Source organism: Carlito syrichta, unplaced genomic scaffold (assembly GCF_000164805.1).
Source record: "Carlito syrichta isolate Samal-C Ts95f unplaced genomic scaffold, Tarsius_syrichta-2.0.1 Scaffold301955, whole genome shotgun sequence".
Lineage (NCBI taxonomy): Eukaryota > Metazoa > Chordata > Mammalia > Primates > Tarsiidae > Carlito > Carlito syrichta.
The window spans coordinates 69987-87515 of record NW_007246051.1 but is presented as its reverse complement, the minus strand read 5'-3'; the positions used below and the strand labels follow the sequence as shown (position 1 = coordinate 87515).

General features: G+C 46.2%; 1 protein-coding gene across 1 annotated transcript; it reads right to left on the bottom strand.

Annotated features, from left to right (window-relative positions):
• Nucleotides 1–1660: 1660 nt before the first annotated feature.
• ATPAF2 (ATP synthase mitochondrial F1 complex assembly factor 2) lies at nt 1661–17523 on the bottom strand (the record flags this gene model as incomplete). The annotated part of the gene is made up of 7 exons (XM_008055793.1): nt 17300–17523; nt 8458–8502; nt 8070–8215; nt 6124–6221; nt 4393–4473; nt 2310–2422; nt 1661–1776 (listed from the first exon to the last, which is right to left on the bottom strand). Coding segments are annotated over exons 1-7 (732 nt in total), but the record flags the coding sequence as incomplete, so codon positions are not given.
• Between the last annotated feature and the right edge of the window lie 6 nt (nt 17524–17529).

The window sequence follows — 17529 nt, the reverse complement described above, 5'->3', positions numbered from 1 at the left end:
CCAAAGCACAAGGCACAGGGTAGGGGGGCAGCAGGTAAGAAGACCCCAGTGGCCGGAGCAGGCACCGTGCTCTCTGGGGCACAGATGGGCTGGGAGAAGAGGTCAGGCTCGGGACCAGTGGCTGCCACCACTGAACGGGCTGGGCACCAACACCACCTGAGTAACTCCTTGGAGGAAACCTTACCTGTGTGCCACCTCTTCTTTCTATGGGGATGCCAGTATGAGGTGGTTTGTGAACTGTCATGCTCTGTGAGTTGCCTCGCCGTGCTGAGCTGTAAGTGGCCCCCAACATCCATGTAGGTGGGATAAGTCAATCAAACAAGGCCACATGATTGCTTTGGTTCTGACTCCTGGGGGAGTTATGGTACCACAGAGGCATCTGCTCTGCACACAGGGCAGGCTGCAGATTTTTTCTCCAGGACTCTAAAAACAGGAGTTCTGGGAGAAGCCCCAGACACACAGTGTGGCTGTCCAGACGTCAGTCTGACTCCAACTGGACCCTGCTGGCTCCTCCCTGGCCAGGAGCCCAGAAGGCCTGGCCTAGCTGCCCCAGCTTGTCCAGGACTCAGAATCTGCCATGCCACACAAGTTGCCTGCACCTCTAGGCTGCCCAGTCTCAATCTGGACAACTGTACTATATCATCTGAAGAGCATTCTATACTTTCACTTTATACTGTTACGGACATAATCCAGATTCTCATTTTGTGGAGGATCAGAACCAAGTTCAGAGAATGATGGCCTGGCTTGGGTCCCACAGTCAAAAGCAGAGCCCAGACTGGAAGCCTGGTTTCCTGGCTCCCCACCAGCCCCACAAGTCACCCCCTTCCCATGTAATTGGTTCTGACATCCAGATAATAGCTACCCTCTTTTGTTGTAGAAAAACAGTTTTTTTCCCTGGCATTTTTCCGAGCAGAAGACTACATGGACTTGGGAAATACTGACATTATAAAAAGGGTTTTTATCATGCTAGGGACCAACTCATACTAGCAATTAACCTTCTAAAGTTGAAGGAATAACAACAACAACAACAAAAAGGCTGCAAAACTGTCATAATTTTCAGAGTCAAAAAAATGCAAACAATAATGTAACAAAACCTTCATTCTGAGATCACTAAATCAAAACTTATGTATAAACAGTAGCCGCCCCTACACTCCTCTGCAGCCAGAGAAAACGCCAGGGTGTGAAGACTGAGCTGACCTCAAAGCACAAAGGGCTTCTCAGTCATGTTAGCAGGGCCTGTTCTGCAGAGCATATCAAGCCCAAATGGTCTTTTTCCGCCCATGAACTTCCACGTGCAGAGTGAGACCAGAAGGCCTTGGTTCTTCCGTCACCTACACCAGGCATCAAACCCTGGCTGGAATATTTTCTGGAGGCACAACCTTGCACCTGTTTCCTCCTGTGTAAAATAGGGAAAATCTCAGTTTCCACCTGACCAGGCTGTTAAAAGGTGAGGTATTGTGGGGAGTGCAGAGCACAGTGCTGAAATACAGCAGTGGCACTGTTGTTTTTTCTGACTATTATTACTTGACAATACTTCATTGGTTCTTAATTTTGGTCCTTAAAAGTCAAGTGTTCATAAAAATATATCAGATGGTTACCAATGCCCCCAAGTCAGTCTGAACTAGGGAGGGGAAGGCAGGACTTAGGAGCTATTCCTCACCTGGTATTCCTCCTCCAGGCGTGACAGCAGCACGGCCTGCTCCACTGTCAGGTGCAGGTCAATCAGGGCCAAGGTCAGCACCATGGACTTGAGCTGGGTCACTACAAACTCAATCCCTATGGGAACACGAGCCAAGTCAGGACCCGAAACAGGACAGCTGTCACATCGTATCCCCTCGTGGGTCGCAGCAGCCCTAGCAGAGAACAGGAGTGAGTGGTGCCAAGGGTCAGGAAGGGGAGGACACCCTCAGGCCCATCTGGTGCGTAGCCTACGTTTCTGAAAGAGCCCTCTGGTTTTCCTTGGGGGTGATGCTCCTCTGCTGGACACATGACCTGAACCTGGCCAATCAGAGCATCCCCACAGCCAGGGATAGGTTCACAGATGGGCATGTGACCTGAGCCAGGCCAGTGAGACCTGAACTTCAGACTTCTGCTGGAGAAGCGAAACCCCACTTTCAGCAGGACAGATGTGAGCCTGGAGAGCTGAGTGAAGGGCGAGCAAGAGAGCCAGCCAGCCGCCAGAACCACAGCCGCCCCTGTGAGCACTCCTGCAGCTCTCCACTCAGAACACCTAGGGAGGGGCAGGTACAGGCTGCAGAGCTGACAGCCATCGCCCCCATCCCGGGGCCCACAGGAAACTCCACACCTACCTTGTAGGGCCCACATGTTATAAGATGCCAGGTGGCTGAGAAGCACCTCCCGAGTCCTGGCCGGGATGCTGGGACCCATTATGCTGGTGGAGGAGCCAATCTCCACATTGTATCTGAAAGGAAAAGGGCTTCGGTGTGGCCCAAGAACATCCTGCTTTTGGGCTGGAAGCAAAGACCTAAGCTACTGAGCATGTGTGCACCCCTCTAGGACATGAGGCCAAGGAGCTAGGCTTGAAAACTGGGAGCAAGTCCCACTATGATCAGTGTCCTCCTGATCTGATTTTCTGTCCCCCAAGAATAAACTTAGAGGACCAAGAAACTGCTCTGAATGAAGGCATGGCTGACAAGTCACATGAGCAGGGGTCAGTTATATGCAGCTGCCTGAAATGCTAATTCATCTGCCTGGAATTGCCATCAAAAGTGTGGACCACCTGCTTTTGAACCTCTTCAAAATGTTCTTCACATTTGAAGCCATAAAAGATGTCTTTTTTTTGAGATTAGAAAATATAGTTTATTTAAAAAGTAAATTAGAAAGAGAGAAAGAGGAGATTCACCTCCCCAAGTTAGGGAAGGGAGTCAAAGCTTAAGAAAACATGGCCTGGCCATAACTCAAAGAGCACATGGCCACACCATAGCTCAGCAAGGCAATGGCCAAAAGATGTCTTTTAGACAGTTCCTTAAAAATAACGTTAGTGTACACACGAGGCATTGTTTTTGGTCTGTGATCTATGGGACATGACAAACTGGCTTTAAGAAAACATACGTTTTCAGGAATAATCATAACTATATGAAACAGGAAAAAGAGAATGGGATAAAAATAATTTTTGTAATTTTCCTCCATGTATCACTGTTTTTTTCTATTGTTTAAAAAATATTCTTGCAGAAATTTCTCACAGTACAAATTGACAGTAGGAAATAGCTAAGTTTTCCTGTAAACTATAAAGGATGGGATAGCTCAACTGCCACAAAAACCTAACGACTTTGTACCACAGCAAAGATCTCCAGGCACCTAAGTTATTGTTATATTTCATCACATTCCAAAATGACATTGTATCCTATTTCTCACACTATATTGCATCTGATCCTTTCAAGTACTGGCCTTGACTTTTCCTTTAAAACCCAAGAATGCCAGGCACATCATAAATGCTCAGGCAATGCTGGCAGATGAGTGGGACAGACTGACAATATCAATTTTGTGAAAAATGTTATACCAAGAAATAAGCACTATAAGCTTACAAAATACTGTGGTCAAGGTACTACCATGAAAGTCAGCCCTTCCAAATTTCCCTCAGGATCAACTGTAATTAAATTTATTTTGCTACCACATCAATAGTCTGTACAATTTTACACTCAAAAGAGTCTTCCTGTTAAGCAAAAATATTGGATCTCATCAATTCCTAGAAACTACACATCCTGGCCAGGTGTGATGGCCCACTCCTGTAACCCTAACACTTTGGGAGGCTGAGGCTAAAGGATAGCTTGAGGTCAAGAGTTCAAGACTAGCCTGAACAATATAGGGAGACCCGTCTCTACAAAAAATTAAAAAATTAGCTGGATGTGTGGTGTCACATACCTGTAGTCCCAGCTACTAGGGAGGGGGAAGCAGGAGAATCACTTGAGCCCAGGAGGTCGAGGGTAGAGTGAGACTCTGTCTCAAAAAAGGAAACCACACATTCATAGGATGATGTTACCTGTAATTTTGCAGGAAGCTGTCCGGACATTTCTCCATGTGTACATGTATTATACATGCTGTTTTGAAACTGCCAAAATGTGAGCATTTACTGTGTTCTACTGTGGCTCTGGTGCTTCCCCAAGAACACTGAGCTGCCCCTACACCACAATTTGTGTACCACAACAGCAAATGTGCAGTGTGTGGTAACTGGAATGAACTTGAGGAATGATTTTTCCAAAGTGATCCTATCACTGAACATTTGAGGGCAGTTGAATCACAAGGGTGCTCTGAAATCAGAAAGTCAACTAGTGATGGGTTTTGGTTGTCCAGTGTCATCCCCTGGCCCCAACACCCTGCCCTACCCTGGTACCCAGTGAAAATCAGTGTTTTCTGTGGAGCTATACATCTTACCTTTGCTCAGCCCATCCTATGATTGGATCCCACTCATTCTTTTGCAGTTCCACTAATGTCTCTGGCTCTTCCACCCTGTAGCTAATTCATTGTAAAAATCACCTTCATTAATAAAAAAGTACAATTCCTTCATTCAGTGACAGAAAAGGAAAAACACAAAGGGCAACAGCAAAAACTTCACCACCACCATCCCAGCCTACAAGTCCTCCCCCTAAAGCAATGGCTGTCAAAGTGTGGCTCTGGGGCCAGCAGCATCAGCATCACCTGGGAACTTGTTAGAAATGCACATCTCAAGCCAATCCCACACCTGTAGAAATCAGAACAGGGGAGCGGTAGGGGGTGGGGGTGGGCAGCAATCTATGTTTTAACAAGCCCTCCATGGGATTCTAACATCAGTTTGAGTTTGAGACCACTGCCCTAAATGCCCCCAAATATTTGACAGGTCCAAACTTGTATCACTGAGTAACTGCCATTCTAATGTAGATCCCATCTATGGACTACTACCCCAGATCCTCACCCACTTGATCCTAGGATGCCAAACACAAATGCTGTGCCAGATGCTTAGTTCCTGCATCCCTACCCTCCCACCTCTTCCATTGCAAAAGACCTGCAAGAGACCATTACCCTGGCCACAGACCAAATGCCTGTTTACACATCATGAGCCCACCCACCCACCTCCTGGCTATCAACACAGCTGCTGGCAGAGATGCCAACCTGAGGGGATCAAACTAGAGGCCAGGCTATGCCATTTGTTTTGATCAAGAGACACAGAGACAAGTCAGTTAAAGGAGCTGAGTTGCAAGGTCTCAGGGGGTAGGAGCCCAGGTGGGCATGTGGAAAGAAAGCCAAGGCCTTGTGTAAGCAGTGGGAGAAGAGAGGCCATGAGTGAGCAGAAAAAGCTGAGCTGCTGAAGGAAGCAGATGGATTTTCCTCCCTGAGCCCAGCCCAACCCTACAGGTCAGAGGGATGCTCTGGCATTGATCTTCTACCTCCCATTCCCCATGGCCCAACTGTCCTTTACTTCCTGTCAGGGTCCTACATAGTTTTCAAAAACCCCTTTTTGCTTGAGCTAGGCTGAATGGGTTTCTGCTACCTGAAAGCAAGTGAACCCTAATATAAATGCAGTGGGCTTTCCCACTAGCTGCAGGCCACCCTCTTCAAGGGCACTCCCCTAGCCATCAGTGCTGATTTCCTATGTCATCATGAGATGATGCAGGACCCTAGAGACTAAGGCCAGCAGGCATGGTGTTGCTCAGCCACTTTAGGGGTTTCTTCAACTTTCCTTCAGTATCACTGACTAATTAGCTAAAAGCACAGACATTACAGAATAATTCAGAACCAGAGGGGGCCAGCTCCTGAATACCAACATCTGTAATGACAAGAGTCCTATGTGAGAATGACAGAGGGCAGATCAGGATCATGGGCCCCACTAGGAGCTGGCAAGTGACCCCTGTGGTCCTGGCACCTGCAGGAGCTGCATAACCTCCTCCCCAGCCCAAGGGGCAGCTGTTGGGATGGAGGAGTGCCCATGCCCTGACGCCTTGCAGCCCAAGGAGTCCTTTCCTTGGGGAGCTGCAGAGCAGCCAAGTGCCGACACCAAGTGGGCGTCTTCCCTATCCTGAGTGAAACAGAAGAGGGTCTCGTCCACTGATAACTGTCTGGGCAACTGAGGCAAAAGAGCCCAGGCACTTAGGCTCAGTCTAAGGGGAATGTCCATTAAATGTCAATTACCAGATGGTGTCAGTGTCCAGAAACTTCACAGCTGCCCGAATCAGCTGATCTTTGCTTCGCTGGGTTGGGTTATCCAAGGATGTGTTGCACAATGTGGTCTGAATCAAAAGACAGAAAGTGTCCCATCACCACCTGCTGGACTCAGGCAAAAGCCCTGCCTTCCTGAGGATATTGCACCTGACAAGCAGCAGCAGGGTGAGAAGCAAACAACATCACACCAAAGCCTTCAACTGAGGTATCTTCACACTGCAGCAGCAGCACACCTACAGAGAGTATACCACAGCCAGGCACTGGGCTCAATGCTCTGTGTGGGGGCTGGGTGTGGTGGCTCATGGCTGCAATCCCAAAACTTTGGGAGGCCAAGGCAGGAGGAGGATTGCTTGAGGCCAGGAGTTTGCAATCAGCCTGGACAACATATCAAGACCTTATCTCCATAAAAAAAAAAATTAGCTGAGCATGGTGGTGCACCTCTATAGTCCCAGCTACTTGGGAGGCTGAGGTGGGAGATCCCAGCTACTCAAGAGGCAGGAGGATAGCTTGAGTTCAGGGGTTTGAGGCTGCACTTAGCTAAGCTTGCACCATTGCACTTCAGCCTGGGCAACATAGTGAATTCCTGTCTCTAAGAAAAATGAACAAATAAATAAAAATAAATGGTTTGTGTGGATGCTCAAGGGACTCATGGGAGCCTTGCAGCAGCCCTAGGATTAGTGAACTTCCCCCAGGTTGCAGGCTTTTTATTACCAAGTTCTAGTGCATTTAATTTAATCCTCACAGCAACCCTTTGGAGTAGGTACTATTATTATGCCAGTTTGAGAGATGTGGAAACTGAGACCCAGAGAGGTTAAATACATTGTAAAATACACTGATAAGACATGTATCAGTGAGGAAACTAAAATCTGACTGAGAAGTTTTACCAGCTGTCTCCCTTAATACCTTAGAAAGCAAAGAAACAGACTATGTAAATCAAGATCAAGATTATTTTTCCAGATTCACCTTGTCAATGTTAGGCTGCTTAGGTTACTCTATTAGTTTCTAGCCCTAATCATGCTAATTTCATCAGATAGTAAAGGTGTAGGCCAGTCCCTCTGCAGGCTGTGATGTCAGGCAGAAGTCCACCTAGGTTTGTAAAGACTGAGTGTGTAACAGCAAGGTGACAGCAAAGAACTGCTATACCAACTGCGTGCCCACTCCATGCCAGGGACCATGCCAAAGGCTTTTATGCATCAGCTCATCTAATCCTGACCACAGTTACAGGAAGGGGGTACTATTATCACTCATCTTTTATAGCAGGGGAACATGGGGCTGGGAAAGGGACAGTAGATACCCAAGGTGATAGCCTAGAAGCTGCAGAGGCTGGACCTGAAGAGTCTGGCTGACCCCTTCCTTCCCCAGTCAGCCACCTCTGTGTGGACAAGCGGGCTGGCTCTATGGGGAATCTTCCTCACCTCCCCTATCTGCCTCCCACATCCAACCCATATTTACTGAGTGCCAACGCAACTTCCCACTGGGGGCTGTCCAGACACTGGTGCGTAGAGAAGACACGGCCCCTGCCCTTATGTTACTTGCCAGGCAGTGGAGGAGAAATGTGCGAACATAAAACAGACAACTACAAATTGCCTAAGTGCTGACGAAAACAAACAGCCAGCTGCTGTGATGGAAAAGAAGAGAGCTGGACAGTCAGCGAAGGTGACATCCTGAGACCAGAGGAGAAACCAGCCATCCAGCATGGTGTTCCAGGCAGAGGGAACTGCGGGCGGCCAGAACAGACAGGGAAAGAATTTGGCCCATTCGGGGACAGAGGAGGCAAGTGTCCCTGAGGTCTAGGTGGGCAGGAGCACATCCCTCAGAGCCTTGTCAGAACTTGGAAAGGATCTGCATTTTTTGCCAGGTGTCCTAGGAAGCCCCAGTGGGTCCCAGAGTGTAGGTTTATACTATGAGCTTGTTACCAGGTGCATGGTGTAGTACTTGATGGTATCCTGCTGGGAGTCCCATTCGGTGGCCACTGCAATGGCCAGGGCCTCACTAGGCACGGTAAAGAGCTTGGCTTGGGGAGTTTTCAGCTTCCTGTGGTCCAGGTTTATCTCAAAGCCACCTTGAAAGATCAAATGAAAAACTCTCAGGGATTGTTAAGTGGAATCGAGTGACCATTCCTATATTTAGCTACTTGAATTGGGGCAGACAAAGACAACGCTGAGTCCCTACAGAAACATATCTGACAAAAGCAGGAAGGATAATCTCACCACTGAACCAGCTGAAGATGAAAAATATTTCCAACCATTCACAAAAAAAAAAAGAGAGAGAGAGAGAGAGACAGTCAAAATTTCAGACACTCACCTTCACCCTGTGTGATGCTGACATTCTGATAAAACCTCTTCCTTTCTGTAAGAAAGATTTTTCAAAACGGCAGTTTAAAATAACATTGAGACAGCTCAGGAAGCGACAGGACTAGCTTATATCATTACTGCTAATGCTGATTGATTGGCTTGATTTTCATATCCCCATTCAAGGTCTGCCCTACTCTACATGGTATAATCAACGGCTTCTGATTAAATCTGGGGGAGGGGAGCATCCAATCTCCTGGGAGGAGGGAAGAGCAAGACATGCTGGTCATGTCTCCAACATTGCCTCAGCCCAGGACCAGCCTGATCAGGAGCATCCCAAGCGGCAGACTGTGTGGCCTGACAGACTTCCCAGCACCTCTCCTGCTTTAATGTCTAAGCATGCTCCCACTTGCCCCACCACCAGTGCTGTCTCCATGCCAGCACAATGGGCCCCAATCTAAAGTCGGAGTCTGAGGGAAACAAAGCCAGAGATCTATTTCAGGCATGACTCTGATGCCTCTAAGAAGGGGTGAGTGGAAAGCCAGTGTGTGTGTGTGTGTATGTGCTCACATGTGTGCGTGTGTGCACGTGTGTGGTACACAGGCAGGAAACAGAACTCTCAGGGGCATTTCCTACCCCCTCTTCTCTCCAAGTAATTAACCTAATTAACCAACTTGCTTGCATATACAAGAGGACCTCCAAACATTTCCTTTAGGAAGGGGAAAATCTATATTCTGTGTTTTCTTTAGAAGATAACTTGCAAGGTCAGGCAAGGTGGCTCATGCCTGTGATCCCAGCACTTTGGGAGGTCCAAGGCAGGAGGATCACTTGAGGCCAGGAGTTCCAGACCAGCCTAGACAACATAGTAAGACCAGCCTGGGCAACATAGCCAGAAAAAAAAATAATAATAACTGGGCATGGTGACACATGCCTGTAGGCACACCTACTTAAGAGGCTGAGGCAGAAGAATCACTTGAGTCTAGGAATTCAAGGCTGCAGCGAGCTATGATCATGTCATTGAACTCCAGCCTGGGGGTTAAAGTGAGACTGTGTCAGAAAAGGGAAAGGGAAAGGAAAGGAGGAAGGAAAGAAAGAAAAGAAAGGAAGAAAGAAGATATGGAAGGGAGGGAAGGGAAGGGGAGGGGAGGGAAGAAAGGAAGAAGGAAGAAAATAACTTGAATAAAATCTTACATAAAACTTTAAACATATATATATATATATTTTTTTTTTTTTTAATTTTTTTTTTTTTTTAACCCTGGAGAGAGAGATTAAAAACCAAGAGCACTTCACAAAGAATTATGCAGGCTGGGTGTGGTGGCTCACGCCTATAATCCCAGCACTTTACTTTGGGAGGTTGAGGCAAGAGGACTGCCTGAGCCCAAGGGTTCGAGACCAGCCTGAGCAACTTGGCGAGACCCTCCTCTCTACAATAAATCAAAAAATTAGCCAGGCATGGTGGCATGCGCCTGTAGTTCTGGCTACTTGGAAGGCTGAGGCAGAAGGATCGCCTGAGCCTAGCAGGTTGATGCTGGGGTGGCTGTGAGCAAGCCACAAGCACTCCAGCTTGGGTGACAGAGTGAGACCAACTAAAAAAAAAAATTATGCAGATTCCCTCAACTAATAATGAATAAATAGGTCACGTTTTGGAAGTTATAAACTATAACTCAGTTTTACATCTGTGACAAACATAAAACTTTTATTCATTCATTCCTTTGCTCAATCTTTCATACATCCATTGGGTTCTAAAAGTCTTCAGAGACCCTGACTTGTTACTTATTGGAATTAATAATGTAGCATGTAAAGAAAAAGGAGATTAATTAAATAGCTTACATTTATGCTTTAAAAAAGAAAACCAACTAGGCTTAAGTTAAAATTTCATTAATTTTCATTCATTTCAAACAGACTATGAAAATTCAGAAGAAACTGGTATTGTGTATGGAGGGGGAAGGGTAATAGATAGAGGGCATTTGTTTTTACTCCAAACATTTTTATATTTTTCATGTCATATCAGTTTTTCCATAAATCACATTTGCTATCACTGATAAAGACAGAGGGCCCAAAATTATATTCCACAGTTGCACTTGCTAAACAAAGACACAAATTGTTTTCCCACAAAATTATTTGTGTGTCTGTCATGTGCCATGTACCTTTCTTGGCACTTGGGATACAACAGTGAATAAAACAGACATGGAGTTTAATTCTTTTTTTTTAAGTGATCAGATCTAGCCACCAAGTTGATGCTGTCTTATCATGGCATGATTTACCCCCTTCATCTGAAATCATAGCACTGATTCTCTCACATATTTGACACCAAAATTGGAGGTTTACACCATCCTGGTACTTTTAAATTCCCCTACTTGACATATTACCCTGGTCATATTCAAATGGCAGGCTAAACATAGGTCTAGAGGTCTCTTTTCCTCTCTCTGGTCTGGATTGAAGTATTTAGACCACATCCACTGTGTTTTCCAATGCACAGATTGGGCAGCATGTCTAAAAGCCAGGTCAGGAAGGAAGTTGGGAAGAGTGCTGAGTGCTCTGACTCAACACTGGGGGAAGGGTCTTTCCATGTCAGCAGGAAGTGCCAGCAGAGCACACAAAGTGCCAGTGAGCACGCCTGCACACTGTGACCCAGGCCTGGGAAATGGGCCCAAGAGATCTGGGGCAGAGGAACAAACTCGGAAGAAATTACCAGCACAGGGTTGAATCTTCAAAAGCTGCTGAGATAGCTAGGTCCCACAAGAGAAGTGTTTTTTTTTTTTTTTTTTCTGCTTTGCTGGCCAGGCCCACCTCTGTATCTGAATAAGAAAATACTAGAAAGGAGTGGGATGGATGGAGGGGCAGGAAAAGAGCTTCAAAATTGCTCAAAACAGAAGAAAAAAAGATGGCAGAAGGGCAAAAGGAGCCCAAGAACTGCCAGGCCTCAGATGAGAAGACAGGTACATGGGGGCACATTTTAGACAGGGGCTGTCTTGGATGACAAGCTGAGACTTGGAGGGGCACACTTGTCTAGACCAAACATCAGTGAGCACTAATCACATTCCAGAACCTGTGATAAGTCGTGGTGATGGGATGTGTACAAAGCTCATTTCTGTCCTCTAGCCATTTACGTCTAGTGGGAAAAAACACTAAAACAGGCGAACAATAAGGTGACTTCTATGATGGTGAAGGAACATGGAATGACAGAAACGCACATTAGGGAACCCTGATCCCATCCTGAGTTAAAGAAAGACCTCCAAACAGACATTTAATATGCAACCTGAAGAAAAGGCAAGAGGTACCAAACTTTACTGATTAATTCATTTTTGGAAGGGGTATGTGTAGGAGTAGTTTCTAGAAGAAGAAACAGATTACATGAAGGTCCAGGGCTTCAAGAGAGCACAGTTTTTGAGAACTAGAACAATGGTCAGAAAGACAAAACTGTAGCTATCCAGGGAGAATGGTTAGAGAGTCTCAGAGAATGGTGGGGCCAGATCTGGGGGGTTTGGAGGCCGTGTAGGTCACAGCAAGGACTGCAAAGGGAGGCAAGTAAGGGGTTCAGACATGCAAACAAGAACATGATTTGGGCAATTCATTTGGTGGAGTACCCCCAACAATATCAAAATGACCTCTGTTCTTTGCAGGGGCTCTCAAAGTCATGGGTCACATAGGACACATCATGAGACCATCAGTAACCTGGGAAGCTCCCATATTCTCAGTTAATACAGGGTTAGCCAACATCAATGGGAATACCATCTTTAAAGATGAAAAATCAGCTTAGCTTTGTAGGATCATACAGAACTGGGATCTATTTAGAGTATGAATCACTCCCTTTACAGAACATCTGTGGCAAAAACACATACAGTGCTTTTTAAGTGACATTTTATGGACTATGTAGATGCAAAGAAATGGGTATGTGAAAAACAATTGCTTTTTAAACGCTGGCCACAAGAAAATTAGCTATATAAGCAGAAAGTAACTTTAAAAACCTGCTTGTAGCCGGGCTCGGTGGCTCAGCCTGTAATTCCAGCACTTTGGGAGGCCGAGGCGAGTGGATTACCTGAGCCCATGGGTTCAAGACCAGCCTGGGCAACTTGATGAGACCTCATATCTACAATAAATGAAAAAAATTGGCCGGGCATGGTAGCGCACGCCTGTAGTTCTGGCTACTTGGAAGGCTGAGGCAGAAGAATTGCCAGAGCCCAGCAGGTCAACGCTGGGGTGGCCATGAGCCTGAGTGCCACTGCAATCCAGCCTGGGCAATGGAGTGACACTCCAACTCAAAAATAAAAATAAAAAAATAAAAATAAATAAAAACCTGCTTGTGTGAAGAGTGCAGAATTGGAAATTAATGTCCTTTGAGTCCCTTTTCCTGTGAGGTTGCTTCAATCCATATAAAGAAACAAGCAGTTTTCTGTGTCACTTCCCTCTACTGTCCTCCTGTCCCAGTCTTTATAGACTAGTGAGTGATCTTTCTACCAGTCACAATTTCCGGGCTGGCCTACTCTTTGGAAAGATTCAAGGCCTCAGGGACTACAACACCCACAGTGCACCAAGAAGAGGAAGTGCTGGTCTCAGAGCTGTCTCCACCGCTTTATCTTTTAAAACAGTGCCATCTGGTGGGCCTTAAACCTTAAAGCTGGAATCCTAACAGGGCATCCCTCCATCTGTAAACCTAGGATAGTTCTGATCAAGTGTTTTTAGGTATCAAAATTCTTCAGTCCAAATATATACAAAGAACTCTTTTTTTTTTTGAGCTCGTGTCTCACTTCGCTGCCCAGATTGGAGTGCAGTGGCACGCTCACAGCCACCCCAGCATCAACCTGCTGGGCTCCAGTGATCCTTCCGCCTTAGCCTTCCAAGTAGCCAGAACTACGATGTGTACTACCACGCCTGGCTAATTTTTTGATTTACTGTAGAGACAAGTTCTCGCCAAGTTGCCCGGTCTGGTTTCGAACCTGCAGGCTCAGGCCATCTACTCGCCTCAGCCTCCCAAAATGCTGGGATTACAGGCTGAGCCACTGAGCCTGGCCATAAAGAACTCTGAAAACTCAATAATAAAAAGACAAATAACCCAATTAAAAAATGGTCAAAGAATCTGACTAGACACCTCTTCAAAGAAACTATACAGATGGCCAACAAGCACGTGAAAAGATGCTCGGCATCATTCATCATCAGGGAGATGCAAGTCAGAACCACAAGAAGGGCTGGGCATGGTGGCTCATGCCTGTAATCCCAGCACTTTAGGAGGCCGAGGTGGGAGGATTGCTTGAGGCCAGGAGTTCAAGGCCAGCCTGGACAACATAGCAGGACACTGAGACTCCACCTCTATAAAAAAAAAATTAGCTGGGTGTGGCAGGGCACAACTATAATCATGGCTGCTTGAGAGGCTGAGACAGAAGGATCACTTGAGCTCAGGAATTCAAGGTTACAGTGAGCTATCATCATACCACTGCACTCCGGCCTTGGTAAAAGAGCAAGACTTTGTCTCAGAACACACACACACACACACACACACACACACAATGAGATACCATTTCACACACCTTAGGATGGCTATAATCAAAAAAGACAATAAGAGTGTTGGTGAGAATGTAAAAAAAATGGAACCCTCATACACTTCTGGTGGAAATGTAAAATGGTGCAGCCACCTTGGAAAAACCTGACAGTTCTTCAAGAAATTAAACAGAACTACCCTTTGACCTAGCAGTTCTACTCTTAGGTACATACCCAGAGAAATTAAAATGAATGTCCACATGAAAACTTGTACGTGAATGTTCATAGCAGTATTATTCATAATCACCAAAAGGTGGAAACAACCCAAGTGTCCATCAATGGATGGATAAGTAAAAGGTGGTACATCTATACAATGGAATATTATTTGGCAATAAAATGAGTGGTGTATTGATATGTGATACAACATAAATAAAACTTAAAAAAACATTATGCTAAGCAAAAAAGTCAGTTAAAAAAGACCACATTCAATTTATATGAAATGTCCAAAATAGAGAAATCTATAAAGGAAGAAAGTAAAGCATGGTTGCCTAGGGCTGGAGGGACAGAATGGGTAAGTGCAGATGACAGCTAAAGGGTATAAGTTCTTTTGGGGGTGATAAAAATGTTCTAGCCAGGCTCGGTGGCTCAGCCTGTAATCCCGCGCCTTTGGGAGGCTGAGGTGAGTGGATTGCCTGAGCCCGCGGGTTCGAGACCCGCCTGGGCAGCGAGACCTCATCTCTACAATAAATCAAAAAATCAGCCGGGCGTGGTAGCGCATGCCTGTAATTCCGGCCACTTGGAAGGCTGAGGCAGAAGGATCGCCAGAGCCCAGCAGGTCGAGGCTGCGGTGGCCGGGAGCGGCCACTGCACTCCAGTCTGGGAGACAGAGTGAGACTCCAACTCAAAAAAAAAAAAACAATATTCTAAACTTGATTGTGGCATGATAGTACAACTCTGTGAATATACTAAAGACAATTCTATTCATACTTTAAGTTAATGAATTGTATAGTAAGTAAATTCTATTCATACTTTAAGTTAAATTATAAGTAAATGAATAATAAGTAAATTATAAAAATAAATAGTAAGTAAATTATAAATCATAAAGCTGCTTTAAAAAAGTCCTTCAGGGCAAATGTACAAATGCACTGTTTTTCAAAATGTCTTGCATATAGAGCAGAGGTTGACAAACTTGTTCTGGCAAGAGCTAGACAGTAATACTGTAGACTTTGCAGGTCATATAATATCTGTTGCAATGTCTCAACTGCCATTGTCATGAAAGCAGCCATAGACAGTATGTAAACGAATGAGTGGTCCAATAAGACATATTTACAGAAACAGGTGGCAGGCTGGACCCTGATCAACAGACTACATAATCTCTCAAGCCACACCACTACTCTATGAGGATGAGACAACAGTTAATCCCTCTGAGGTGGCAGAGACTCTGAGAAGCTAAGTGTTTTATTCAGATGACAGACAACTTGTAAATGGCAGAAACAAAACTTCCAGCCTTGACTTCATTGGGTGTTTGTATTCAGCCAGATATGCTGTTTCTCTGAAAAATCTCCCCCTCCAAGAGCTGATGGACCTCTTTCAAGTTGGTGCACAAACCAGACTGCTACAAAAGTCTCACATAGGTTACCTTGCTACATCTGCTCCAATACTTCAGTGACTCTTTCCTAAACTCCCCCTTTCCTTTGACGACCTTCAATAACAAAGCAGTTCCGAAGGGGCCAAGTTCAATCAGCTTGCCAACTGAAGTGTTCATCGAGAAGAACCCACTTGAGTTTAATCTTCCACCACTCCAAACATGCACAAAAATCTCACAACCGATCAAGTTTTTACAGAGCACACGTGGGACTGATCTATGCATCTCCCTCCTCATTCATTCCCATTTGCTTTCACACTTGACTACCTACCATGTGCCTAGTCCTTCCAAGAGCCTAAACTAGTAGGTGTGTAGTAGAAGAGAAAAGAAGATGGTAGACAAAGTGCCACCATAATAGAAAGTGAGCACACACTAACTTACATTAATCTTTTCTTTTTGCCAACTTCTGAATGTGTTCCTTTGCTTGTGCTATGCCTCCCTAGGACTACCTTTCTTATTCCTTTACTGGCCCTTCATGGCCCACCTCCAGGCCTCTCACCCGGACCCTGCTAGGCAAAAACCTCACCTCCGTGCTGCATCCAACCTCATTCCCCATTTGTATAAAAGTATGCAACTCAACAGTCAGAAGGACCTTTAGAGATAACCTAGTCCTTCAACTCACAGACGAAAATGAGAAAGCAGTTACCTGCCCAAGATCACACAGCATCTCAGAGGTTAAGCCAGCATCAGATCCCAGACTTGTACATCTGCCACAATGCTGAACTGCCGATGGAATTCTGGATTTCCTAAAGCAGGCAGTGTTACAGCAAGACCCCTCACACATTGCTGTCATCTCTGGATACGTTTCTACATACCCAACATTCTTTCTTTTTCTGAACCCCTACTCATCTATTGCAGCTCAGCTTAAATGCTCTCTTGCCCAAGACCTCTTTCTAGACCCTGAGCACCCCCAAGATGGGAGTAGGTACTTCTTTGTAGTCCCTAATCACAGGATATTATAAGTTACTCTTTAATCAGGATAATATAACCTTTTTCACTAGGCAGTGAACATCATTCAGGTGGGTACCGAAGACCACACTGTGCCTCCTGCCCCCAGCACAGAAAGACTAACTGAGGGGAAGGAGGATGTCACTACTGTGCATTCATTGAAATGAGTCACTCCCACTCTTACCCTTAAAACCGCTTTCCAGCAGCAATGAAACTGCCACTACCCTCTGCTAGCCTTATCAGAGTCAGAGATGGAGGAAGGAGGCATGGTGTAAACTCCAGTTTAGGAGGGAGGGCAGAGAAAGTGTGGGGGAAGGAGGCCTGAAAGCTCGAGTTCTAGGTCCCTTGCATGCTAGGTCTTGTGCTAGCCTCTGGGGACACAGAAAGTAAGAGGCTGGCCTTTGCCCTCTGCAATGTCTGTAACCTTGCTCTGTAACCCTGGCAAAGTTCTGATCCAGAGCTCTGATTCTGTGCCCAAACTTCTCCATTTGAAAACAAGGATGACACCTCCTTCCTTTATTAAAGTGAGTGCCGTACGCTTTGAGAAAAGATGCTGCACGTGCCAAATACCAATTACTGTCCCATGCATGACGCGCTGTGCCCTCTCAGGTCGACCTCGCCCCTTGTCTGGGCTTCACTTTCTCGTCTGTTAACAGGACCCGACTGGCCTGCATAGCCTCATGAGCCTGAACCCTGCCTCAGTCACCCCACCCTGCACAGCCGAAGCCCGAAGCCCACCCAAACCTGGCTCGGTCCTTAGCCGAAAGAGAGCATGTCCTAGCCTCACCTGTCGGGGGCGCGTAAGTCCGGGTCTGGGACAGGATGGTAGACCCCAGCCCAACGGAGGCGGTTGGGCCACCCGCTGGCCGGTTCAGGAGGCGGCGACCCCCAACCCGCAGCCGGAGGCAGCTCCTCCACATCTCGCCCGAGGGTCTGAGAGGAGGCGCGGCGCGAAGCCTGGGAGCAGGAAACACAGAGCGAAGGGACTTCCCGGCTGCACGCTCCAGCTGTACGGCA